Below are 27,037 nucleotides of genomic sequence, written 5' to 3' on the forward strand. Positions count from 1 at the left end.
AAAATGCAGATGAGCTAAAGGCCACTGCTAAAGAAACCTAGGCTTTGATACCACCTCAGCAGTGCCACAGACTGATCACCTCCATGAAGCCCCAAAAAGACAGTAAATGAACATACTTTCCAGAAGGCCAACAATTCAATAAAAAAAATTTTTATTGGTCTTATGAAGTATTCTAATTTGTTAAAATTGTAAATTCGTGTTTTGTTTAGTTTTTTGTTAAATGTGAGCCAAATCATCACAATTAAAAGAACCAAAGACTTAAACTACTCCAGTCTATGTGCAATGTATTCATTTAAAACACGAGTTTCACAATTTGAGTTGAATTATGTGAACTTTTCCACAACATTCTAATTTAGTGAGATTAGACAGCATGTGACTTTTATTCCAGAAATGATTGTAAACCAGTGGTTCCCAATCCTGGTCCTGGAGTCCCCAGCTCTGGGCTGGATTGCCCAAAAGCATTGTAAGCCTAAGTACATCGTAGACCCATTGCCACTAATGGAGCTATGATCATTGTACAATCATAATCGTTTTTGGCAAATGCAGCCCAGGACATTTTAGACATCTCCTCAGTCAAACACACCTGAATGTAATAATTATCTTATCAGTAAAGTCTCCAAGACCTTAAATGGGTGTGTCAGATAAAAGAGACATCAAAATTATGCAGTGTCAAGAGCTCTTGGAATAGGATTGGGAAGCACTGTGTATTTGACAGAAAAAGTAGTACTTGCTCCCACAAGTCCACAAGAGTGCCGATAACAACCAGCAGACTTCAGTGTGCAGTAGCAGCTGTTTGTAAAGTGCTCCCATTTCCAATCCCAAAACTGGCATTTAGAGCCTTTGGTTTGATCAGGTTGAGAAATTTCAAAGCTTCATTGAGGACATGCTGAAAATGATTTGGCATTTTCTTGTCTAGGCTTGTCTATGTATTGTACAATGGAGCTTTCTTTTTAACCTTTGCAATGTGACAGCTGATTTTGTACCATCGTTGCATTTTACTAGTTTATAATGTAATCATGAAATTGTTCAGTTTGATGAAAACGGCCCATTTTGTCCACTACTTCAGCCTAAACTAAGAATGTAGTTGTAAGCCTCTCTCCAATTCAGTGTTTTAATGCTAGTAGTTACTAATCATGTCTTTGCTCCCTGCCTTATAAACAATGCTAATCTGGGATTTTCAAGATTTTTGCGTATTTAAACCAATTATAAAATTATAATATATAAAATTGTAATTTTGTCATCATTTACTGTCCCTCATGTCTTTCCAATTCTGAATGACTTTTTTCCTATGTGGAACATAAAAAATCTTTTGAGAGATGTCTTCTTGAGTTTTGTGTGCATTCAGCAGCTGTCATACAGGTTTGGATTGACATGAGGGTGATTAAAAGAGGACAGAATTGTCATTTTTCAGTATTGACTGTCCTCCTCTTTTGATGAATTGATGTGAACCAGCTACACTTACAAAAAAGGGAAACATAATACCTGTTGGAATTGACTTTGCCAGATTTAGCAAACAAACTATGAAATGTTAATACCGTGTTAACACCATGTTAACAAAGTGTAAAGCGTTACATGGTTATGCTGCAAACGGACGTTTGGATGACAAAGAGTAATGAACAACAAAACATTTCATTTGGACTTACTGCTAATTAAAAACAGCTTTCACACACTTACTGGTTAAGCAATGTGATTTATTTTTCATATATCTGAGGAAAAAAACAAGCTCTATACCAGGACCTCTTAACCTAATTTTTGGAAAAATATAAGGGGGCATTTTTCCAGATTCTTGTTCGAGGTAGTAGAACAAGGTCAGGGTTACAGTTCTGGTTTTAAATAGACAAAACCAAACCAATATAAACCAGTTTTATCAACAAACAAGAAAACCAATCAACCAGTCTCTGTTGTCTTCAAACTGAAATTAATCAATACATTCAAACACACATGCTCTACATACATAACATACATAAAGAGCTTTAATATTCTAAATTTTTGCAGGGCAATCCTGGATCTGATGGTCCTCCTGGCCGAGATGGTTCTGCAGGAATAAAGGTGGGCATCAAAGTGAATTGTGTATCCAAGGTCTTCATAGACATTGTTCCACTAAAGTGTTATTATTGTTGTATGGTCTAAGTTACGCTTGTTGACTCACTGCACTGTCTATGTCCTGTTCAGGGTGACAGAGGTGACACTGGTTCAGCTGGCGCTCCTGGTGCTCCAGGTGGTACTGGTGCTCCTGGTCCAGTCGGACCCACCGGCAAACAGGGAGACAGAGGAGAGGCCGTAAGTACAGATTCCTAGATATCTGTGAAGTGCACTAAAGATAGACTAAACATATGTTTTTTTTTTAAAGTGTCCTAATATTGTGTTGGAGTCCCCTACAACAGGTTTACATTCAGCTAGATCAGACAACATTGTAATTTTCTCCGAATATACATTTATATTTTGTCATTTGTCAATGATTTCAAAACAGTTCGTTTGAAGAAGCTTTGAGCATAATGTCTGTAAACCCCTCCCTTCCATAAGCCTACTCTGCTCTGATTGGTCAGCAGGCCAAGCCTGTTGTGATTGGCACAGAGGCTTGAACAAGTTAGTAACTTGAGCAAGTTAGTGAGTGCTACCATCTGTGTTGCCAAGTCTGCGGTTGTGTTTGATTTTCGCGGGTTGAAGCAACCCCAATAATGTCACATTTAACCCCTGGAATGCAAATTGAAAAGGTTTGAATTGTATTTCTGTGGTATCGTGGGAAAAAAACAATTTGAATCATCTTTCAGCAATGAAAACAAAACAAACTTGCTTTCACAGTGCAGAACACAGCATCTTCTCGACATGATGTAAACACTAACTAGCAGAAGTGTTTGTGGGCAGGCGGGATTATGCTAATGTGTTACCCAATGACATAGATTGGTAACAGGCAGAATATTGGAAAATATGACGACTTATTTAGGCAATTCTGAGTCAACTCTTTCTTTTGAGAGACAACATCTTTATGTATAATGTACTTTTTTGATTAACAACATTGCAGACTCTTTACATTAACAGATAGCTATGTTACAAATTACAAAAAATATATATATTTTTTGAAAACCCCTATGACCTGCTCTTTATTAAAATGACCAAACATTGGTTTATTAGTCTATAACATTGTGTCAGGAAAATTGTATTTATTATTCATATTATTAAAGTTTTTTTTTTTACCACAAATTTTATCAGTTTAAAATAAACTAAAGCTGTTTAAATAAATAAAAACATACATACATACAAACCGGTTCACAGGCTGGAAAATTTGTCAACTAAATCGACTATTTATCAATGATTTTGTGATATTACACTAGTTTAATGATTGACCTTTGCAAGTCTATTCAGTTGTCATTTATGTAATTTTTCTCAGCGCGGTGGAATGTGTATGAGTGACTTTAATGCACTACAAATGCATAAAAACATCAGTCAAAATGGCTGAGACATTCCAAGATTTCTTAGTTGAATTCCTCTTTAAATGTGATGTTGCATCTGGAAAGTGTATAGCTGGATGGGACAACGTCTCAAAGCTGCCATTAAAACATAGTAAAAGCATGGAAAGCATAGGATTTTCCAAAAATGCATGACTGGAAATGACAAGTCAAGAAAAATGTATTTATGATTTACAAAAAAAAAAAATTTCAAGCCAAAAGATAAAACACACTTGACACACTCATTGCTTTTAACTGCAGGGACCCAAAGGACCTGCTGGACCTTCAGGGCCTGCTGGAGCTCGGGGAATGCCTGTGAGTATTTTTCTTGCCACACATAAATAACAATCTGGTCATTTTATTGAATTATTTACTTGATTCTGCTTTCAATAGTCAGTGTGTCAATTCATGCACAAAAAGTCAATGTAGCCTTATAGACTTAATGTACAGTTGCAATGCTCATGTCCATTAATCACAGGGCCCACAAGGTCCGCGCGGAGATAAGGGAGAGGCTGGCGATTCTGGTGACAGAGGACAGAAAGGACACAGAGGTTTCACAGGTCTTCAGGGTCTGCCTGGGCCTCCTGTAAGTTGTAATTTTTGTGACATATTCAGCTAAAGCATTTCATATGCAACTATTGAGGTAAGAAGCAATGTGATAACATAACAACACCTGTACACTCTACACACAGGGCCAACCTGGTGACCAAGGTGCTTCTGGACCTTCTGGACCAGGTGGAGCAAGAGTATGTAGCCAGGATCATTATTGCTACACCTGTATTTACACTGACCTTGTCAGAATGTCAAACCCTTCAGAGTTTAGCTCCAACCTTAATCAAACTTGAGGGGTTCCATTTATAAAATGTTATCTTAGAGTGTGCATACACTAAGACTCCGTCCACACGAAGCCGGTGCGTTCCCTATCCGATCTTTTTTTTTCCTCGTTCTAAAAAAAATTCCGTAAACAAGGCGTTGTCTCAAGAAATATCTGCATACACACGAAACCACTGAAAATGGTGTAGTATATATGCCAGACTAGTATGGGGCACTGTAATTCTACCATAGAGATACACTATACACGGAGAAGAAGACTTTGAGCATGCGCACAACCTTGCGCGCTGTATACGAACCAAGAAGAAGAATCGCTTGTTGCTCATAACAGTTGCATAGAAGCAATAGATTTTGCTGTAATAAAGCTAGTAGGCTTAGTAGCAACACGAACACAATCATGTAGTCCGCCATTATTGTTGTTGCTGTTACGTGTGACGCAGCCGACACGTGATGTGATGACATCATCGTTTCACAAAATATACGGATTGGCTGTACACACAAAACCGCAAGGGTGTCGTTTTCAGATTTATCCACTTTGGGACCCGGTTTCAAAAAATAGCGGTTTCAGTCTCCTAAAACGCCGGATCCGTGTGGACAAAACGCCAATATGATAAAAAATGTATACGTATACAGCGAAACGCGTCTCCGTGTGGACAGGCCCTAAATGCACAATGACATTCCTATTTAGAAAAGTGGTCTTTGACATGGAAAAGTGCCACGTCAGGGTTTAAGCAGATGTACACACTTTTCCTTGTGGATACAGTGAAGGAAAAAATTACATGATCCCCTGCTGAATTTGTACGTTTGACCACTGACAAAGAAATTATCAGTCTATAATTTTAATTGTAGGTTTACATTAACAGTGAGAGACAAAATAACAATAAAAACATCCAGAAAAACATTTTAAAAAATGTATAAATTGCTTTGCATTTTAATGAGTGAAATAAGCATTTGATCCCCTATCAATCAACAAGATTTCTGGCTTCCAGGTGTCTTTTATACAGGTAACGAGCTGAGATTAGGAGCACTCTCTTATAGAGAGTGTTCTTAATCTCAGTTTGTTACCTGTATAAAAGACAACTGTCCACAGAAGCAATCAATCTATCAGATTCTAAACTCTCCACCATGGCCAAGAACAAAGATGTCCAAGGATGTCAGGGACAAGATTATAGACCTACACCAAGACCATCGTCAAGCAGTTGGTGTGATTATTCACAAATAGAAGAAATACAAAATAACTGTCAGTCTCCCTCGGTCTGGGGCTTCATGCAAGATCATCTCGTGGAGTTTCAATGATCATGAGAATGGTGAGGAATCAGGAAGCTGGGACCCTAGTCACCAAGAGAACAATTGGTAACACACTACGCCGTGAAGGCATGAAGTCCTGCAGCACCCGCAAAGTCCCCCTGTTCAAAAAAGCTCATGTACAGGCCCATCTGAAGTTTGCCAATGAACATCTGAATAATTCAGAGGAGAACTGGGTGAAAGTGTTGTGGTCAGATGAGACCAAAATCAAGCTCTTTGGCATCAACTCAACTTGCCGTGTTTGGAGAAATGCTGCCTATGACCCCAGGAACAGCATCCCCACCATCAAACATGGAGGTGGAAACATTATGCTTTGGGACTGTTTTCTGCTAAAGCAACAGGACAACTGCGCCACATCAAAGGGACGATGGACGGGGCCATGTACCATTAAATCTTGGGTGAGAACCTCCTTCCCTCAACCAGGGCATTAAGAATGGGTGTTGGATGGGTATTCTAGCATGACAAACACAACAAGGGAGTGGCTCAAGAAGAAGCACATTAAGGTCCTGGAGTGGCCTAGCCAATTTCCAGATCTAAATCCCATAGAAAATCTGTCGAGGGAGCTGAAGGTTTGAGTTGCCAAATGTCAGCATCGAAACCTTAATGACTTGGTTCTGCAAAGAGGAGTGGGACAAAATTCCTCCTGAGATGTGTGCAAACCTGGTGGCCAACTACAAGAAACGTCTGACCTCTGTGATTGCCTAAGTACTAAGTCATGTTTTGCAAAGGGGTCAAATACTTATTTTCCCTCACTGTATGTAAGATATTTTACATGCAACATTTTATAAGTAAGACCCAAAGTCTTAAAGATTACTTAAAAGCTACAGGCAAGTGTGTTGGAGCAGGTTGGAACTAAACTCTGAAGGCCGGCAGCTCTACAGGAACAGGATTTGACACCCAACGCAAACAGGTAATGCTGTGCTGAGACTCAGACTTCTGACTTTTTCCAGGGACCCCCAGGCCCTGTTGGCCCAGCTGGAAAAGAAGGAGCAAATGGTTTCCCTGGACCCATCGGACCCCCTGGACCTCGTGGTCGTTCTGGAGAGACTGGACCATCTGTGAGTAGCAAAGCGAAGACTAGATTTATACAACAGTATCCCCAACACTTAGCATTTTGTATATCCCCCTAGTTAAACAGAACTGAATCAACTCATTAGCCAGTTAGTAGAGACTCCAAGAAATGTAATGAAATGAAATGTAACTCAACAGTAAAAATCCTGAATTAAAAAAATTCAGGCTGTTTGTTTAATAGTAAACTGGTTCATAAACTGCTTCTTTTCAGGGCCCCCCAGGAAATCCTGGTCCCCCCGGTCCTCCTGGCCCACCAGGGCCTGGCATCGACATGTCTGCTTTCGCTGGTCTGTCTCATCCTGAAAAGGCTTCTGATCCCTTGGGGTACATGAGGGCAGACCAAGCCGCTGAAGGTAACCTTCAAAATGATGCAGAGGTCGATGCCACTCTGAAATCCCTGAACAACCAGATCGAGAACATCCGTAGTCCTGATGGTACTAAAAAGAGCCCGGCCCGGACTTGCAGAGACCTCAAACACTGCCACCCAGACTGGAAGAGCGGTGAGTTTGCCCTGCAGGCATGTTGGCTGAGACATTTTGAGCAGGACTTGTGTGGGGGGTTGGCTTCTTCCTTGAAAAAGTATAGGGAATATGTGTGGAAAATAAAATTTTGTCTCCTTGTAGGTGAATACTGGATTGATCCTAACCAGGGCTGCACTGTTGATGCTATGAAGGTGTTCTGCAACATGGAGACCGGCGAGACCTGCGTTTATCCAAAACCCGCCAATATCCCACGCAAGAACTGGTGGACTACCAAGGGTACTGAGCGCAAACATGTTTGGTTTGGAGAAGCCATGAATGGTGGATTCCACGTGAGTCTCTCACTCTCTAGTCTTGTTGACCATTGAGTTGATTTCAGGACTGTTCTTTAGGATTTAGATCATCTCTGTCTAATGTACTTTCTTTCATTTTCCATCTGCAGTTTAACTATGGAGATGACAACCTAGCACCTAATACAGCAAGTATTCAGATGACTTTCTTAAGACTGCTGTCCACAGAGGCTTCGCAGAACCTCACCTACCACTGCAAGAACAGCGTTGCCTATATGGATGAGGCCACTGGTAACCTGAAGAAAGCTCTGTTGCTGAAGGGATCCAATGATGTTGACATCCGAGCTGAGGGCAACAGCCGCTTCACATATAGTGTTCTGGAGGATGGTTGCAAGGTGAGGAAACATTTTCGACCAGGCTTGGGAATCAAGAATTTAATATTAATAATGTAACCATAATAGTTGTAGACCTCTTTGAGTGCAGCAAAATTATAAAAAAGGCCTTACATCTGGTATTAAGATGCATTTTGGGTCGATCGGATCTTAAGTAGATGAGGGAGATGCATTACCGCACACACCTGGTGTTTTAATCCATCTCTTCTTTCAACTTTTGACCCCTTCTGTCCTGATTTCTTTTGAGGGGAGGGTCTATAAGCCTGTGTGTGGGCTTTTTCTGGTTTTTCAGTCTAATATTGTGAAATAAGCTTGCCCAATTCACATGAAGATTATGAGCCAAACATTGTGTGGTTTTATTTTCAACTACCTCTGGAAGCTCAAAAGTTTTAGACCCCGTCACACCTGTATATAGCTTTGTTCAATTTGTGATGGGATCAACGAAACTGCATCTTAATACCAGGTACAGTTGAAGTCAAAAATTTACATACACCTTGCAGAATCTGCAAAATGTTGTTAAAAAGTTTACACACACTTGATTCATAATACTGTGTTGTTACCTGAATGATCCACTGCTGTTTTTGTTTGTTTTGTTTTGTTTTGTGATAGTTGTTAATGAGTCCCTTGTTTGTCCTGAACAGTTAAACTGCCCACTGTTCTTCAGAAAAATCCTTCAGGCCCCACAAATTCTTTGGTTTTTCAGTATTTTTGTGTATTTGAATCCTTTTTTAAAAAATGACTATGATTTTGAGATCCATCTTTTCACACTGAGGACAACTGAGGGACTCATATGCAACTATTACAGAAGGTTCAAACACTCACTTATGCTACAGAATGAAAAAAAATCATTAAGCTGGGGGGTGAAAACTTTTTGAATTTGAATAACGGTAAATTTGACTGATTTTGTCTACAGGGGAACATGTAAGTAAATATGTAAGTAATATCTTAATGCATTGTTTTTCCTTCTAAAGCATCAGTGAGCGTTTGAACTTTCTGTAATAGTTGTGTATGAGTCAGTTGTCCTCAGTGTGAAAAGATTTATCTCAAAATCATACAGTCATTGTTGAAAAGGATTCAAATACACAAAAATGCTGAAAAACCAGAAAAAGAATCTGTGGGAACTGAAGGACTTTTCTAAAGAACAACGGTCAGATTATTCAGGTAAAAAATAAAGTGTAAAGTCGGCAACACCAAAGCTCCAAAAAATATCAAAAATATTTATTTTTAAAACAACTTTCGCATAGCGTATGTGACGTTTCTATGGAGCTCATATTATGACAATACTTTTTGAATTTGAATTATTGACAAGTGTCATTTAACAAAACTGAATATTATATGGCATTTAACATAGTTCTGAATTCGATTTTTTTAAACTTGAATATTGAACACAACTGAATTTTCAAATCGCAGATTTTCAAATAGACATGTATTTTCAAACAGCAGATTTTTGTTCTGATTTCTAAGACTTCAAATATTCAGTTTTTAAAAATACAACTTCAAGTTTTCAAGATGAAAAAAAATTCGGAACATTAAATTCAGTGTTCAAAATTCAAAGCGCAGAAATTCAGATCGTACAGAAAGTAGGTCAGAGGTTATGCACAGAGAAGAGTAGATGATCTACGAAAAGTCGAACGAAGCATTGACTGTGACCGAGAGTGGACATGTTTGGTTCACTTAGGCTAGCTAGTTTGTCATGGCCACAACATATTAACTCGTGGGTACGTGATAATACGCCGTGTGAGCGGCAGCGTTCGCACCGAGACCGCGTCTCGAACACCACCTCAACTGCACCAAACGCTTCCACTACAAGAGAAGGCAGCAGCCGCGTGGCGATTCCTGCATGTCATTATCTCCACAAAATGATCCCACAAGTTAATATGACGTTCCCACGAGATAATATCTTGTGACCACGGCGTATTATCACGTACCCACGAGTTAATTTGTTGTGACCACGGCAAAACTAGTCTAAGTGAACCAAACATGCCCCCTCTCGGTCACAGTAAATGCTTCGTTTGACTTTTCTTAGATCATCTACTCTTCTCTGTGCATAACCTCTGACCTACTTTCTGTACGATCTGAATTTCTGCGCTTTGAATTTTGAACACTGAATTTGATGTTCCGATTTTTTTTTTCATCTTGAAAAGACGTTGTATTTTTAAAAACTGAATATTTGAACTCTTAGAAATCAGAACAAAAATCTGCTGTTTGAAAAATACATGTCTATTTGAAAATCTGCGATTTGAAAATTCAGTTGTGTTCAATTTCAAATGTTCAATATTCAAGTTTAAAAAAATCGAATTCAGAACTATGTTAAATGCCATATAATCAGTTTTGTTAAATGACACTTGTCAATAATTCAAATTTGTACAATTCAAATTCAAAAAGTATTGTCATAATATGAGCTCCATACGTTTCGAGCACGCAGGCTCTTCATCAGACAAATTGAATACCAATGTGCCACTCTTTATATCTCCAGCAGTGTTGGGTGTAACGCGTTACTAAGTAACGCGTTACTGTAATTAAAATACTTTTCCACTGAAAAAGTAGAGTAACTGATTACTGTTCATTTTTAAGTATTTTAATTACAGTTACGTTTAATGTACTTGCGTTACACTGTAAAATAATTAAACGCTGAATATCATTATTTAATTTGATTAATTAATCTTCTAAATGTGAAAGTAAACTCTGCCGCTTTAAAATCGTTGAAGTGCAGGTGCACGTGATTTCGCGCAAGTTTGCTGCATACTCCTATGGTATTCTTAAAGGGGATGTTGGACTCGGCTGAAGCGAGTGGCTGTTTTGCGAAATGGAAATATGCCCATTACTTCAGTTTTCTGAAACAAGCAGACAAGAACATTACAGTAATATGTAAGCTATGTCCTGGGGAGAAAAAAACTATCGGCCGCTGCGCTGTCAATAGCACGAGTACTCAAGCACCTGACACGGCAGCATAGACGAACACTTCTGTGTGATCCTTCATATTCAACGGATAAAACTGCGGCAACTCCTGCTAAACAGGCAAAACTTGATTTTACTTCGGTAGCGCAGAAAAGTGTCTGAATGAGCAAGGTTACAGTTCACTTTGTGGAAACACATGACATGATTACAAAAATGGTCATTAAAATGTTTTAAATATTAAAATAGTGGATAGTATTATAAAAGCTCCTTGAAATTCTAAGTAACATTTTAGATTTGTTTAAATAAAGTAAAACATTTATTAAACTCATTGTTTTAAATTAAGTTTCACGTTTACAGGTTGATACATGTCATGTTTAACTTTTCTTAAGTTTCTTAAGAATAATATATATATTTTGTTATTCTGGAATTGTGTTTCTTACCGAAAGAAGGTTACATTTCTTACAAAAAAGTTTATTATTATAGAATGTTTTCATAGAATGTAATATAGATTATTAAAAAAGCTAAAATGCTAAACTATTTAATGTTTGACTCATGTTTTATTTAATTATCTATTATTTAAAGAGTTTAATTTCTATTTTTTGTCCACTCAAGGTTTATAGGGATTTTAAAAAGTATTTAGTTAAATTACTTATTGAGTATTTAAGTTACTTTTTAGACACAGTAATTAGATAAGTATTTTAAATACAACATTGATGAAGTAATTAGTAATTAGTAATTAATTACTTTTTTAAAGTAACTTACCCAACACTGATCTCCAGGTGATCAAAATCACATGACCAAACACCTTGTTACTGACCAATACATCAACAATAACAATAAATCTACACCAAAAAATATAGCCTATAAAACTATGCAAAAATACAACAATATTGTTATTAATGCACACTTCAAAAAAACACTTTTCTTGATTTTGTACCTGCAAATATACATCAAATTAATTAAATGAAATGAAATTAGTCACACCAAAACCTTTGATATATTATATACATGAAGAGAAACACACACCCTTATGTATAGACATAATAATAATTTAAAGAAATGGACGAATATCAAAATCTTCATTTAGTCCTCTAGGGGACAACGTGTGTAATGTAAAAATCCAAAAAGCCTCACGCTGTAAAAGCAATTTATCAATATCTCCTCCACAACGTGGATACTTAACTACCTCAATGCCTATATATTGAAGAGTAGAAACTCAATGTCTAAAGGCTGCAAAATGCTGTGCAACTGGACTTTTTGGATCGTGGTGTCTAATTGCACATCGATGTTCAGAAATGCGATTTTTCAAAGGTCTACTAGTCTTACCAATGTAACATAAGCCACAAGGGCAACGCAGCATATAAATAACATTGGCCATCTTACATGAAATGGTGCCTCGAATTTAACAATTTTTTGCCGTGTGAGGATGTGTAAAAGTTGATGTCTTATATGTGAAATTACACTGTTGACAGTTACCACATCTATAATTCCTATGAGGTATTTTATTCAAGAAGTGAGGAGCCGGTTTCAAATCCGCTCTGACTAAAATATTTCGAAGGTTAGGTGTTTTTTTATACACTAAACGAGGTGGTTTATCTAAACATTTCTTGAGACTGGGATCACTCTCTACAATATGCCAGTGTTTTAATAAAACGTTATTAATATCCTTAGTAACAGGCGAATATTGCAAATAACAATTAACACGGCATTCAGTTTTTTTTGTAGTTTTTAACTAGACTCTCTTTTTGTGACACATCTTTAAAATGACTCGCTGCAGACTGAATCCACTCTTCTTTATACAATCGATGTCTAAATCTTTCTGATAAAATGTGTGACTGTTGTTGAAAATCATCATCACTACTGCAGATACGGCGAATACGACTAAATTGAGAAATTGGTAATGAACGCTTTAATGACACGGGATGATAGGATTCTCCGTGCAAGATAGTGTTACCATCAGTAGGTTTTCGATACAAAGTAGTCTCAATGCCCGACGTAGTGTTAAGAACAAGCACATCCAAGAAATTCATTTTCTCTTGATGGAAATCAATGGTAAATTTTAACACAGTACATTTATTATTTACCAAACTATGAAACTCTAATAACTTCAGTGCCGCTCCATAATAGAAAAACATCGTCAATGTATCTTTTCCATAAAACAATGTATTTCAGGAAATCGTTGACAGGATTAAACACAAACTGATGTTCAAACATCCCACAGAATAAAGATGCAAAGCTTGGGGCCATCTTAGACCCCATGCTGACCCCCGAAATCTGTAAATAATACTCAGACTCAAACAAGAAATAATTATGTGAAAGCACCAATTTTGCCAAGTCACTCAAACATGCAGATCATTCAGGTAACAACACAGTATTAAGAATCACGTGTATGTAAACTTTTGAACAGGCTCATTTTTATAAATTCAGCTATTATTTTCTATTTGCTATATGTAAACGTCTTTTATGTGAAATATCTTATTCAGGTCAGTACTAAATAAAAAAATACCAATTTTTTTATGATCCCTCCTAGTTTGCTAAAACAATTAACATTTTGCAGATTCTGCAAGGTGTATGTGAACTTTTGACTTGCTTCCAATATGATTCATACATAGACAAGCAGTTCAGTAAAATGCAAAAACATCCTTACAGCAAGTTTTTTTTTGTCCCTACAGAAACACACAGGACAATGGAGCAAGACGGTCATTGAGTACAAATCACAGAAGACTTCACGCCTACCCATTGTGGACATTGCGCCTATGGATATTGGAGGAGCAAATCAGGAGTTTGGAGTGGACGTGGGTGCCGTCTGTTTCTTGTAAAGACAGATTAAACCTGGATACACAATGAAAAAAAATGAGAGAGACAACACACACTCGAGAGCGAGAAATAACGAAAGAGAGAAACTAAAGAACTAGACATTTTAAGTGGGACATCTTTATGACTAGACAAAAAAAAAGTGCTTCCGAAAGTTTTTTTTTAGGATATGCACTGATAGGCACTAGCAGTACTCATCTGTGACCGATCTGCCATTCCTTGACCGGCAGACACTTTCCCATTTACATCGTCTCGTCACACACTCTCATCACTCTGGGAACATCTCACAATCCAATGGAACGGTACATAAGGGAGTATGCCAGAGAAAAAGACAGAAGTAGAAATGTGTCTTGGTTTTATTTATTTATTGTTAAGGTGCTATTTCCCCCCTGTGCATTTGAATCGAGAGTTGTACATCAGTGAGTCTCACACCAAGTATTTTAGCATTTTCATCTATAATTATTGGACTCACATGCATTTTACAACAGCCTGAACTTTGAAAATCACACGCAAGTGTTCGTCTTTCATATCACCACAGTGTATGTAATTTGCTGTGCATTAAAAACATAATCAATGGTGCTAATCTTATAAAACACCCTGCATTTTTTCCAACGACCAGATAATAAATAGACATCTAATTGTTTATTTGTGCATATGTGTTCGTGCATTAAAGTTAGGATTTTTCTTCAGTCCCCACAGCCCTATTTAAAATGGAACCTTCCGCATATGTGGTCTGTAGCCCAGTTTTGAATTTTCTTTTTTAAGCTACCTCATGCTGTAATAAACCATCACAGAAAAAGTAAAGCCTTACTAATTTCTAAAGTCAGCATTAAGCCAGACTGTGCTCTGGTCAGAATTCAAAGGATAAATTTAGTTATTTTCCCTACTCCATGCCTTAAGCACATTTAGTAAAATTACCTTCAATTGGTCTTACATCCTGTTCTTCAAAACCTATGTATATTATAGTGGAAAAGCTAAGAGCTGTTATAGTATTTTATGTTTATGTTTTCAATGAATGCAAATTTGAAAAAATTTATCCTTTTTTCCTCCTTCCGTTTTTTTTTAGATGCACTCTTAGACATAGGGTAAGAGCCAGCTACTCAAGAGCAAGAGCGCGTCAACCCATCTTGCTTGCTTGTATGTGTGTTGTGTTGCTTTTTTAAATTTGTTGATGTTTTTTGCTAAAATAAAAGGATCTTTGTTCAGTTATATAATTTTGGGTTACTGAGGTGGGTTGATTTGTCTTTTCTTGGAAAATAAAGAAAAAATATAGCATCACAGCTTGAAATAGTAAAATAATTCATTATGGCGGTCAGTAGATCTGTGTACAAATAATACATAGTGCAGCAGTTCACATAGTATGATCTGTCAGTCTGGTTAGTGTATTTATGTTTAGTCAATTTTAACATTTCTGCTGTTTTTCTGTGACTTCTTACCATAGCGCCAACACATAGAAGCATTTCTAATAAATATAGTAATGTTGATATATCTTCGATGGTTCTTCTTATGACTTCATAGCATGCCCTTGTCAAATGAGGATATTAGAGTGACAACTTGAACTATGATGTACAGAAAGAGCAGAACCAGAAGACAAAAATATCATTGTTCCAATGTGCCAGAAAGACTGATGCAAATAGATACACAGTGATCATCACTTTTACCCTCTACTCTCCTCGTCCCTGGTCTAAAGTTCCCTGGATCTTATATACCACAACGTTCTCTGGTTGACAAAGACATGGTCGACTATAGTCTTTGCTCATTCATCACAAGGATACGATGTGACACCAAAAACATTGATATTTTACTGGGACACTGTCAGATCTGGATCATCCCTTCCACCTTCTTTGAGTGTTCACCTCAGTCATCTTCTCTGTAGTTAACAATCAAACAGATATTGCTCAGAGTTGAAGGACTGACAACTCTTTCGGATCCTGGCCTCATTGACGTTTATCAGATTACTTTGAACTTCAAGTATGGTTATAGTCAAGCGGTCAGTTAAAAGGCATCAAACCACTGCTATACCACTTTGCTATTCAAAGATGGATACACAACCGTACTGTAGCTCTTCGTGTTTGGCAACTTCCACCATCAATTAGAGTGAACAGATTCCTTCCGGACAACAAATTTACCTCAGTGAAGACTAGGGCCAACAACCATCAACCATGGGCTTTTACGACACGCAGGATGTTATGAAACACTGCTGCTATTCGATCAGCTGAGCGTTGACTAGAGTTCGCATTAGGCTTCGCCTAACACAAGGATCGAAACATCATCTTCCTGACTTCCTGAAGGTGTTGTTGGACAGCCAAACACTTTTAATCATCCCCTGATATGGTTCCAGGGTTGCGTTTACAGATGTCCCTGATGTATGTCCACCGCCGAAGTGAACAGTCTTTTGGAAGTGGAGTTTATGTCTTCTTACTGTAGGAGCACTGTTTTATCTCTTGATGTGAACCCCACAACTTTTGCAACACTGAAAACAAAGGGGAATGTTCTTATTATTATCGAAAACAAAGAGCAAGAGGTCATCATGGGTATTACAATGTCAGGTCAGAGCATTTTCAGCATACACCTTGATATAAAATTACCACTTTTCTCAATGGTGTATATACATATATTTTCCCAATACTTGTTACATTTTTTCTCAAAATAAATGTGAGTCTCTCCATACAGTACAATGTCTGGTTATATTTCATGGTGGCAGCAGATTTGAGACTGAAGTAAAATGTAAATGTGACCCTGGATCACAAAACCGTAATGGTCAATTTTTTTAAAAAAATTGAGATTTAGGATTTGTTAGGTTTGTTAGGATAGGACAATTTTTGGCTGAGATACAACTATTTGAAAATCTGAAATCTGAGAAAATCTAAAAGCTGAATAAATAAGCTTTCCATTTATGTATGGTTTGTTAGGATATGACTGAAATCTGATGGTGCAAAAAAAATCGCCTTTAAAGTTGTCCAAATGAAGTTCTTAGCAATGCATATTAACAACCAAAAAATAAATATATTTACAGTAGGAAATTTACTAAATATCTTAATGGAACGTGATCTTTACTTAATATTCTAATGATTTTTGACATAATAGAATGTATTTTTGGCTATTGCTACAAATATACCCGTGCTACGTAAGACTGGTTTTGTGGTCCAGGGTCACATATGATACTTGTCCACTTACTAAGGCGAGCAAGAGAAATCCTGACACCTTGTGGAATTTCTTTGAAAGACAGTTGACAGTGGCATTTCAGAATCCTTAGGCTCCATGTGACGGAGTATAGAAGAAACTCATGTGAGAGCATAGATGACCAGAGGCCTTATTTATAAAGTGTTGGGTAGGAACCCTCCTATGCACAAAAAAGTGCTTTTGTCTTTCTTCTAAATGTGAAATCTCCACTTAGAAATGTCATTACCATAAAAAAGCACCAGTCAACGTTTAAATCTTTAATTTAAAGTTGTGTATGCAAAGATTTAAGTGTGCATGAGCTGAAATACACACCAACATTCATCTTTATAAAAACGGTCTTTGATGTGAAAAAAGTGCTTAACACCACGTCAGGTGCTAAGCAGGCTTATTCACCTTTCTTTGTGGCAGAGAGTGGCAGTATTGCATGTACAGTGATTGAAAAAATGATTTAATCCCCTGCTGATTTTGTACAGTTGCCCACTCACAAAGAAATGATCAGTTTCTAAGTTTAATGGTTTATTTGAACAGTGAGAGACAGAGTAACAACAAAAAATCCTGAAAAACGCATTTTAAAAAAAAAGGTATAAATTAATTGGCATTTTAAGGAGTGAAATAAGTATTTGCCCCCATGCAAAACATGACTAAGCACTTGGTGGCAAAACCCTTGTTGGCAATCACAGAGGTTAGACAGAGGTTTTGGCTCATTGTCATGCTGGAATACCCATCCACGACTCATTTTCAATGCCCTGGCTGAGGGAAGGAGGTTCTCACTCAAGATTTGACAGTACATGGCCCCGTCCATCGTCCCTTTCATGCGGTGCAGTTGTCCTGTCCCTTTAGCAGAAAAACACCCCAAAGCATAATGTCTCCACCTCCATGTTTGACGGTGGGGATGGTCTTCTTGGGGTCATAGGCAGCATTTCTCCTCCTCCAAACACGGCGAGTTGAGTTGATGCCTAAGTGCTTGATTTTGGTTTAATCTGACCACAGCACTTTCATCCAGTTCTCCTCTGAATCATTCAGATGTTTATTGGCAAACTTTAGATGGGCCTGTACATGTGCTCCATTGAGCAGGGGGACCTTGCGGGCTCTGCAGAATTTCAGTCCTTCACGGCGTAGTGTGTTACCAATTGTTTTCTTGGTGACTATGGCCCTAGTTGCCTTGAGATCATTGACAAGATCCTCCCATGTAGTTCTGATCTGATTCCTCAGCGTTCTCATGATCATAGAAAGGTAAGGTGAGGTGAGATCTTGCATGGAGCCCCAGACCGAGGGAGACTGACAGTTATTTTGTGTTTCTTCCATTTGCGAATAATCACACCAACTGTTGTCACCTTCTCACCAAGCTGCTTGGCGAAGGTCTTCTTGCCCATTCCAGCCTTGTGTGGAGAGTTTGGAATCTGATTGATTGATTGCTTCTGTGGACAGGTGTATTTTATACAGGTAACAAATTGAGATTAGGAGCACTCCCTTTTAGAAAACAGTATAATTCATTGAATGCACTGCTTCTATCGCAGCCTCATTTTCATTCCTGTCCAAAATTAAATATGGCTCTACCCATTTCTAGCTCTACCATACCAAAGTCTGTCATTAACTGTCTGCTCACATATATGACCAAACAGTTTAATTTTTAGGCTAAGAAAGAACAATGTAGATGTATTCTAGTCTGCCGTTTCCCTGATCTTGATGTGAAATGTAATCCTTCCACAGGATGTAAAAAGAATAAATCTTGCAAATAATCCAACATTTCTGTAAAATTATGTATGTATGTATTCACAGTGAACACAAACAAAAACAATAATACAACCAAAAGAGATGCATTTATTCATTTTCACAGGGGCTGTGAGAGTGATGTGAATTACAGGCATGTGTCAGTTGTTAAGTAAAGGTTTGGGTGCTGTTTGCAGCGTTCTTTTGGCCATCTCCAGTGCGCCCTCCTGCGTCTTGTTCCCCCCAATAAAACCACTGGCGTGGACAAAGATGCAGTCAGGAATTCCACTCAACTCGGACAGTGCCTCGTCCCGGACACCTCGCCATTCCTCCAAAATACTCAATCTGGAGACACATCACATAATCAACAGAAATTAATAATTGCCTCTCACTTTAGCTTTGATAAACAATGCATCATTGTGACCGTTCGGCCCAAACCTTATTAAAACCGATTGCAACAGAAGCTGTTTGTTGATGTATCAAAGCATTTCAAGATGACAGGAAAAATCACACCTGTTCTGAAAGGTGTTCAATCCGGCTGGAACACACTGGACTCTCCAGTGGCCGTTCTGATCTGCGTACAACAGAAACTTGATGGGCACGTCTACCTTCATCTCCTTCTCCAGGGCAAACAGATGCTCTTTCCAGGGACAACCACCCTGAGCTAGCAACACAATCTCACCACTAGGATCAACCTGCATGGAAACAATTATTTAAAACCAGCACTTCTAAAAAAATGAAGTCTGTTGGTTTATTCTACCATTATGTACAGTCAGGTCCTTATATATTTGGACACTGACACAGTTTTTATTATTTTAGCTGTTGACCAAAATGTTTAGATACAGTTATATAATAGAATAGAATATGGTTCTATAAGGAATTAGGTTTAGGGAAGGTTAAGGAACAGTGTGATGGCATGAGCCTGCATGGCTTCCAGTGGCACTGGGTTACTAATGTTTATTGATGATGTGACCGAAGACAGAAGCAGCCGGATGAATTCTGAAGTGTATAGGGATATACTTTCTGCCCAGATTCAGTCAAATAGAGCAAAGTTGATTGGGCAGCGCTTTATAGTACAATAGACAATTACCCAAAACATACAGGAAAAGAAACCCAGGAGTTTTTGAAGGTAAAAAAGTGGAATATTCTGCAATGGCCAAGTCAATCACAATCAAACAACAACTAAAATCAGCTTCAGTAAAGGCCTGGAAAAGTCAGTCTCCATGAGTTCCAGACTTAAGGCAGTCATTGCCTGCAAAGGATTCTCAACAAAATATTAAAAATGAACAATTTATTTATGATTATATTTATTTTACCAATTACATTTGAGCCCCTGAAAATAGGGGAACTGTGTATAAAAATGGTTGTAATTCCAAGGCATTTCTATGTAATATTTTTGTTCAACCCCTTGAATCAAAGCCTAACGTCTGCACTTCAATTTCATCTTCATTGTTTCATTTTAAATTTACTGTAGTGGCATACAGAGCCAAAACTATGAAAATTGTGTCAGTGTTCAAATATATAGACCTGACTTTTATATTAAATAGATTCAGTTTTTTTTAGTTGTTGACTTAAACTACCTGGGTCACAACATTGGTTTGTTTGGAGAGACTCTCTCATGAATCAGGTGTGTTTGATGGACTGTAATGTTGAGATATTAATTACCTGATATCTCTTCTGAACAGCTTGTTGCACAATCTCTCTCGCTGGGAGCCAGGCCTTCATGAAGTAATCCAAACGGTCCTTAAATTCAGCTCCTACAAGAGCCATGGCTTTATGAAAGCCCTCCTATGATGTAAAAGTTTTAATATTCAAGCAATATTCTTGGTATGATTAAAAAATGTATGATATTATTCACCTGAACTGGCACAGGTTGGATATAACCCACAAATGTGTAAGCAGGAAAAAAGCACATGGATTCTATTCTCAGATCAGTTTCAGGCCTCACTGATATGTGTAAATTAACCAGATATGAATCATATATATGCATTTGCATCAGCCATGTAAACAGATCAGATAGTCGTACGTCCCTGAAAAAAACGACTGTGATTTTCTGGGCAGTGTTGCCAAGTCTGTGGTTTTCATCAAAAACCACAGTTTCCCGGTCAGTACGTCTACCTTGGGTTGCTTTATATACACATATAATACAAATGCAGATATCGGGTATGGGTCACTTTTAAAAGATGATGTAAGCTGGTCACAAAAAATTGGAGTTAACAAATTAAAAATTACGACCTGCGGCATTAATGTGGCCAGAGGAACTAAATCTGCATTTTCATTCAGACCGTCTGCTGTTTGTGTTACATAATCAAATATGATTTAGACTAGAGTTAGTATCGAGAACCCATTTTATTAGGTTCCAAATTTCCAAAAACCGGGTATTTGTGCATTTCGATTCCACGTAACGATTCCTGTGTTTGCCTTTCAATGGGATTTTTAAACTATTTAAGTGCAGGAATGGAAAGAACTTGCACACTGTTTGCATGCAGCGCACACATCTGATGCGCGAGCACAGAGAACAGTGGCTTTGACAGTGGTGCCTATGCAGGTTCCTGACCTGAGTCCGTTCTCGAGCTGTTCTAAACATTTCCACTGCAGGAAAAGATGTTCCAGGCCAGAACTGAATTCTCTTTCACATTTATCAACCAGTTCGCACAAAATGCGTCAGAATATCATCACAAACACAGATGTTTTTTGTCTTTAGTGAATATAAACAGATGAGAAAGAAAACGCATGTGTAAAGTATTTTTAGATCCGTGTGCATTTGGCGTTAAAGAGACAGCAGCATGATAAACATTCTGCCTATCATTAATTTTAATTAAAGAACAAAAGAAAATCATTCACTGATCTTGACTGAATATCTTTTAGAACTTTAATTAGGATTAATATATATTTTAAACTTCTTTTTAATTTCTGTACCTGAAATGTGTTGAAATCAGTTTTATTTATTTGTGCTATTGTTATTTGAGTCGTTTATAACATACTGTTTACTTGCCAATTTAATGTTTGACATTTATATTAGTCTAGCTGCTTTCTTCTGTGGTATTTTTTGGTAACACTACAGGCAAAATAAATGTTTAAGATCTAAATGTTTTACTTAAAATGTTTTTTGGATTTTTTTATCTTATTGGAATTGGAATTAGGAATTGGTCAGAATCTGAATCGATAAGCAGAATTGGAATCAGAATCGGTGAAATGCAAACGATACTCAACCCTTATTTTGACTCATCCCTAGAAAATTGGTCTAAAGGCTGAAATTTTGATCAAATGTGTTTTTTTTTAAACTTACTATTACTATTACTATTATTGTATTGTAAACTGTTGATGGTACCATACTTCAACTTCACAGGACATTATCATAGACAGTGATGTTTTATTCTAATATATATAAGAATTTAAAGAGTATTATTTGTTGATATCATCCTTACTGTTGAAGGTACTAAAGATTTTGGTGTTAAAGGGATCATTGGAAGCCCATTTTTCACAAGTTTATATGATTCCGTAGGGTCTTAATGAAAAGTCCATAATATACTTTGGTTAAAAATTCTCAATAGTAGTGTAAAAAAAAACTTTTAACAGCTCTGCAAAAAATCAACTCATTCTATTGCATGCCCCTCTGTGTGGGATGATGAGCCGTGTTTACTTTAGCTGCGAAACTTGCCAACAAGCACATTAATAAGAAAGGCCATTTGCAAAGATGCATAAAATACCCTTATACACACTTCTGCTGTGGGTAGGCTTGGGCGGTATTACGGTAATATGGTATACCGCGGGATCTAAAAATAGCAACGGTATCAGTTTCAATACCGTTATACCGTCATAAAAGAATGCACTTATATAGAAGACAAGGATTAAATATATAAAAATATAAAAATATAATTTATTTAATGCCTAAAAATGCGTAGTGATGCGCGGATGGTGGTTTTATCCGTGGGTCGGGTAATAAAAAAAAATGCATTCTTATTATTTGCGGTTGGATGAGATAAATCAATAATGATGCTAATATTAACTACATTTTCAAAAACATGAACGTGTTTTATGTACTTTTTTCATCAGGCAGACGATTTCATTTGTGTGTAGTTTTTGGTGACAGAAACGGTGACATTCCCTACAAAGTTTGAATGGAGTTATGCCTGTGCTAATGCTATTGAGCACGGTAATGCAGTGGTCGGCTTTGCGTTTACCCACTTCTCTGATGCGCATCATTCGGTAGTGTCCTGCATTATCCAAAATCTCGACAGTCCACCGCATGAATAGCGAATTCAATCGCATGTTAATAAATTGAAATATTCCCTAAAAACACCCAGTAAAGACAGCAATGTGGTCAGGGCCGCAGCGGCTTCTTTTGAAATAGCCTATATTTGACGATATGTGCCTAATACGCCTGCGCCCGCTGTGTCCACAAATGCTGCCTGTTCATTCATACGCGAGAGCATGTCAGGCTAGGCACGCAGTGGTATAATAATAATTATTATTGATTATTTGAATCAGTAGATTATAACGAAAACAATACCTTAAAAATGAAAAGCAGATTTTTACCATCAGACATTTCTTAAACTGGTGAACCCCTGTAAACTTCAGTCCAAGCATGCATTCAAATAGTAAGTTCAGAGCGGCTCTAATACAGAGAAAATCCGACCGATTTCGTCAGAGATTGCGGAGAGTTGCATCCAGATGTCAGTTAACGTTATTCTTTTCTGCGTGGATTTGGCTTAAAATCATGAGTGATAATATAAGTGTGCAGCGATGTGCAGATCAGCTGAATCAATCTGCTGTTAAAAATGAACCAACCGTTTCATCATGCAAAACTAAGAATTACAATAGGCTGAGTGTAATATGACGATCGGGTGCGGTTATCTAAATCAGAGAAAAATATAGGTGCGGGTGGATAATTTATTTGAAGTTGCGGATTGAGCCCGTTCGCGCATCTCTGCGTGGTTGTCATCACGTGACAGCGTGGAGGAGAAAGAGAGAGATGGGGAGTCGCGCACCAAGTGACCGGGCGCGCGTTTCCCAAAAGCATTGTTAGTCAACTATGGTCGCAAGTTCCGTCGTTTACCAACATAGTTCAACGCTTCGGTGTTTCCCGACAACAGGTCAATAAAACATTCACAAACAGCGTCACAATCTATATCTTCCATTTAAACTAAATATAAATGCATTTTAATCTATGTATTTTTGTGCGTCCTCTATAAGCACCGTTTATGAGTAGTGCGTGTGCACAAATGCCTGAGGGAACCCCGGTGTATGACGTAAGAGGGAACCCGTGATGAATCAAACATCAAATAAAGCGTAATGACAGGGGGGAAAGAAATGAGTCATTAGGTGCCATGTTCAATATAGCTGCATTTTTGAGATCCCTAATCAGTTAAATAGCCGAAGTTATCACTCGGTTACGTCATTAACAACGGCCCTACATTGTTGAACTAATGTGGTTCAAACGACGGAGATGCGACTATGTTTGGGAAACATTCATGAGCTAGTTCGTTTCCACAACAATGCATTGTACTATGGAGGTTAACCAGCGAGTTATGTCGTTCTACGGGAAACGCACCCCAGGATGTTTGTTAATTTTATTCTGTTTGACTGTTGTATTTGCACTTTTTTTTATAAACTGCTATTTGTTGTTAATTAAAGTTGTTAACATTGTTGTAGTTTTTGGTATTCAGTTTCTGAATGGTTTAGGCACAAGCCGACAGTTTGGTGACGCTGTCTGAGCCTTACGTCATAATTTTTTTATTATTCACGGTAATACCGGATACCGGGGTAAAATAGAGAGGAGGTTTGACGGTATCAAAATTTGGATACCGCCCAAGCCAAGCTGTGGGTGAAGCTGCATCACTAATAATTCACACGAACATAGACACATATGTAGATCAGGATCAACACTTTCCTTTCGAAAACAAAAGTAACGTTAATCCTCTTCGTCTTTAGTGGCTCAGATGTTGGGAGTAAATGACTATGTTCATTATTACATCCAACAATAGAACACCTCAATCGCTCTATCTGAGACATTCTTGTCTTCCCCTACACCTGAGTCGACACAATGGCGATCGTATTCAGACAGTTTCAGCTCGGTGAGGGCGGGTCTAAGGTAAGGCGCTCATGTCAATCAACTATTGTGGGAGCGGCCTCTGACAGTGTGTCGTCACACCAACAAGAAGCTGAGAATGACCTGGGATATGACTTTTAAAGATTAAAAAAAAAAACACTAGGTGGATTTTTCTCATTGTAGGGTGGTTGTGTACACAAACTGGCAACACACATTAATGTTCAACAGCTGTGTGTTAAACATAAAAACCTCAGTGTCCTGGTCTTTGCTGTTCCAGTGAGGGTTGAGATGGCCGACGCGAGCGCTGAGGGTGGTGGTGACAGAGTAACGTGCCTCTCCTTCACACTGACTGATCCCGTTATCCACTGCGTCCACTTCCTCCACAAAGTTCTCATACATCTGAAACAGAGGATGTCAGGCATCAGACACCGGAGCATCTGTGTTCTGGCTAAAAGTGTTTAGCTTAAACAGACCTTGTTATAAAGGACCTCCAGCTGTGCGTCATCCTGCTTCAGCTCTGTCAGCTGGGCAAGAACTTTTTTGCCAAAATGAAGGTAAATCAAACCAGCTGAGCTCAACTTCGTCACCCATGGCTTCTCTGGACACAAGCTATGGAAACTTTCCACAAAAGATCTGCCGAAAGAAACACACGTTCAGATTTACACACACTGATGAATAATTCACTGGTTCTATTCAAGACAGCAGCAAACAAAGTACTGAGTGAAGAATCAGTACCTCTGATGATGGTCGTAGCGCTGCTTACTGGGTTCATATTCTCCTCCAACATCGACCACAACATCACATTCTGCCAGGACAGACGCATCTCTGGTCCGGGTGATCTCAGCATCCTAATGAAGGAAACAGGTTGATCATTCATCCTGGACAAGACTAACTTCTGCTTTGTACTAACATTCACTATCAAGGCTCCTACAGTAAACAAATCAATAACTTCACAAATCACTTTCTACAGAGATACATATACAGCTGCTTCAGTACAGAAGGTTTGTTCATGTGTGGGCAGACACTGTGAAAATATAAAGATGTTTTAAGTAAGGATTCATTATGCTGATGAAGAATCTGGTAAGTCATCTAATTCATTTCATGCTTTATTTGATACTGTAACATCAGCACTAACATTACATTAGAAGAAGTGAAGTAACAGACTTTGAATGAGTGATGTTGGATGGAGTGGTGTTTAATGTCGTGCACCTTGTATTCTGGCAGCTGTCGCAGAAGGAAACACGCCAGAACTTCGTCACAGTGAAACGTGCCGTTATGAGTGCCGATCTTCATCTTCATCAGATTTACTTTATTTAGAAACACTTGACTGACGGCGCTCCTGACAGAACAGCGGATCGCATGCATGAACAAACTTCTTCTTCTTCTTCCTCCGCTCCGGTAGGTTTTTTTGGCGGTTGGCGAAGCAGCATTACCGCCACCAGACGGACAGGAGTTTGAGTTGAAAACGTATTTTAACGTATTTTCCTGCCAAAAAACGTTTGTATGCAAATTGTATAATATCCAAGGTACACATTTTTAATTATTGTGCAGTTAATTCTCATATTGTATTTTCAGAATGATTTGAAATATTATCAATTGTAAATGTTATGGGGATTAATAATGTATTTAACACAATGATCCCCTTCAATTAAATTTTATCATTATTATGTGAAATCTATGACACTTTGTCTTCTCACTCACTACATCTTAACAGTGTGTCCACGGAGAACGGTTTATTCATTCAGATGCTATAAAATGGCAAAAGCAACACTTAATAATATCTCATATCAAAGCAGGGTTGTTTTTCAGTGAGACGTGTTTAAACCATCAGACATTAATTAAAATGCAATAAAATGTGGGAATAACTGTCATTCTAAAGGATCCCCTTGCCACAGTCCTCTTCTGCAGAATACATGCCACACGGGCTTTGGTAAGTTTTATAGTTTTAGAATATTTTAATACCAATGTTAATATTTTCTCTGTCACAACCATGTTATGTCGACACCATCTTCCAATTTCTGAAGAAATTATTTTAAATACTTAGATCATTTTATTCTCCTGAAGCAGGTTCCATTAGCCTCTAGCATCAACAGAAAACAAAACAAAATGGCTACTACATGAACTCCATTTGTTTTGTGAAAGAAATGGCAAATTTGTCAACACCGTCAGATGTCACCACCGTAAGAGTTTGTGTTCCAATGATATGTCAAAATACTTAAATGTGACTCTTGAATAGAAGCTTTATAAACAACAACATACTCGCTGTTTTTTGTGGTTGTTTTAATACAGTAATTAATTGATTCAATGGATTTGATAGTTAACATGACTACAAATTCAGGTTTTGGTCAACTCCGTCAGATCATTATGATATTTTATATTTGTTGTGGAATTGTTGGTCACATGTGAAAGTGTAATCTGTCTACTAACACAAGAACGTGTTTTGAAATTTTAAAAACATCTAGAAAGCGGTTAAAGATAAAGTTAAAATTATATTACACAAAAAAGGAGAAAAGTTCAGAGGTTGTATCAAAGCTTGTATAACATAGCTTAGTACATATAAAATGCA

The 27,037-nt window shown here is 37.8% G+C and overlaps 2 protein-coding genes across 3 annotated transcripts in view; one reads left to right on the plus strand and one right to left on the minus strand.

Moving 5' to 3' along the window:
- col2a1b (collagen, type II, alpha 1b) overlaps positions 1-15,008 on the plus strand; it is a 54,917-nt gene extending 39,909 nt beyond the window's left edge. For both annotated transcript variants that reach the window (XM_073826171.1, XM_073826172.1), the window contains 10 exons: positions 1,996-2,049; positions 2,173-2,280; positions 3,708-3,761; positions 3,925-4,032; positions 4,139-4,192; positions 6,533-6,640; positions 6,865-7,153; positions 7,277-7,464; positions 7,575-7,817; positions 13,385-15,008. In XM_073826171.1, the coding sequence (XP_073682272.1) occupies positions 1,996-2,049; positions 2,173-2,280; positions 3,708-3,761; positions 3,925-4,032; positions 4,139-4,192; positions 6,533-6,640; positions 6,865-7,153; positions 7,277-7,464; positions 7,575-7,817; positions 13,385-13,531 (1,353 nt within the window). In that variant the 3' untranslated portion in view covers positions 13,532-15,008. The remainder of the gene's footprint in view (positions 1-1,995; positions 2,050-2,172; positions 2,281-3,707; positions 3,762-3,924; positions 4,033-4,138; positions 4,193-6,532; positions 6,641-6,864; positions 7,154-7,276; positions 7,465-7,574; positions 7,818-13,384) is intronic.
- Positions 15,009-18,510: 3,502 nt separating this feature from the next.
- myg1 (myg1 exonuclease) lies at positions 18,511-25,858 on the minus strand. The gene is made up of 7 exons (XM_073825819.1): positions 25,681-25,858; positions 25,207-25,319; positions 24,945-25,104; positions 24,721-24,870; positions 20,085-20,207; positions 18,933-19,114; positions 18,511-18,764 (listed from the first exon to the last, which is right to left on the minus strand). The coding sequence occupies exons 1-7, from the start codon at positions 25,834-25,836 to the stop codon at positions 18,581-18,583; spliced, it is 1,068 nt and encodes a 355-aa protein (XP_073681920.1). The 5' UTR covers positions 25,837-25,858; the 3' UTR covers positions 18,511-18,580.
- Between the last annotated feature and the right edge of the window lie 1,179 nt (positions 25,859-27,037).

This window comes from Garra rufa, chromosome 20, assembly GCF_049309525.1.
Source record: "Garra rufa chromosome 20, GarRuf1.0, whole genome shotgun sequence".
NCBI lineage: Eukaryota > Metazoa > Chordata > Actinopteri > Cypriniformes > Cyprinidae > Garra > Garra rufa.

What these genes read in the sequence shown, in the direction of transcription:
- myg1 (XM_073825819.1), bottom strand. Translation starts at nt 25,836, where the DNA reads ATGCATGCGATCCGCTGTTCTGTCAGGAGCGCCGTCAGTCAAGTGTTT. An exon ending in GCAAAGACCAGGACACTGAG is followed by an intron (nt 20,208 to 24,720) that starts GTTTTTATGTTT and finishes TTTACATCATAG; the next exon opens with GAGGGCTTTCATAAAGCCAT. An exon ending in CTGTTCAGAAGAGATATCAG is followed by an intron (nt 19,115 to 20,084) that starts GTAATTAATATC and finishes GTTTCCATGCAG; the next exon opens with GTTGATCCTAGTGGTGAGAT.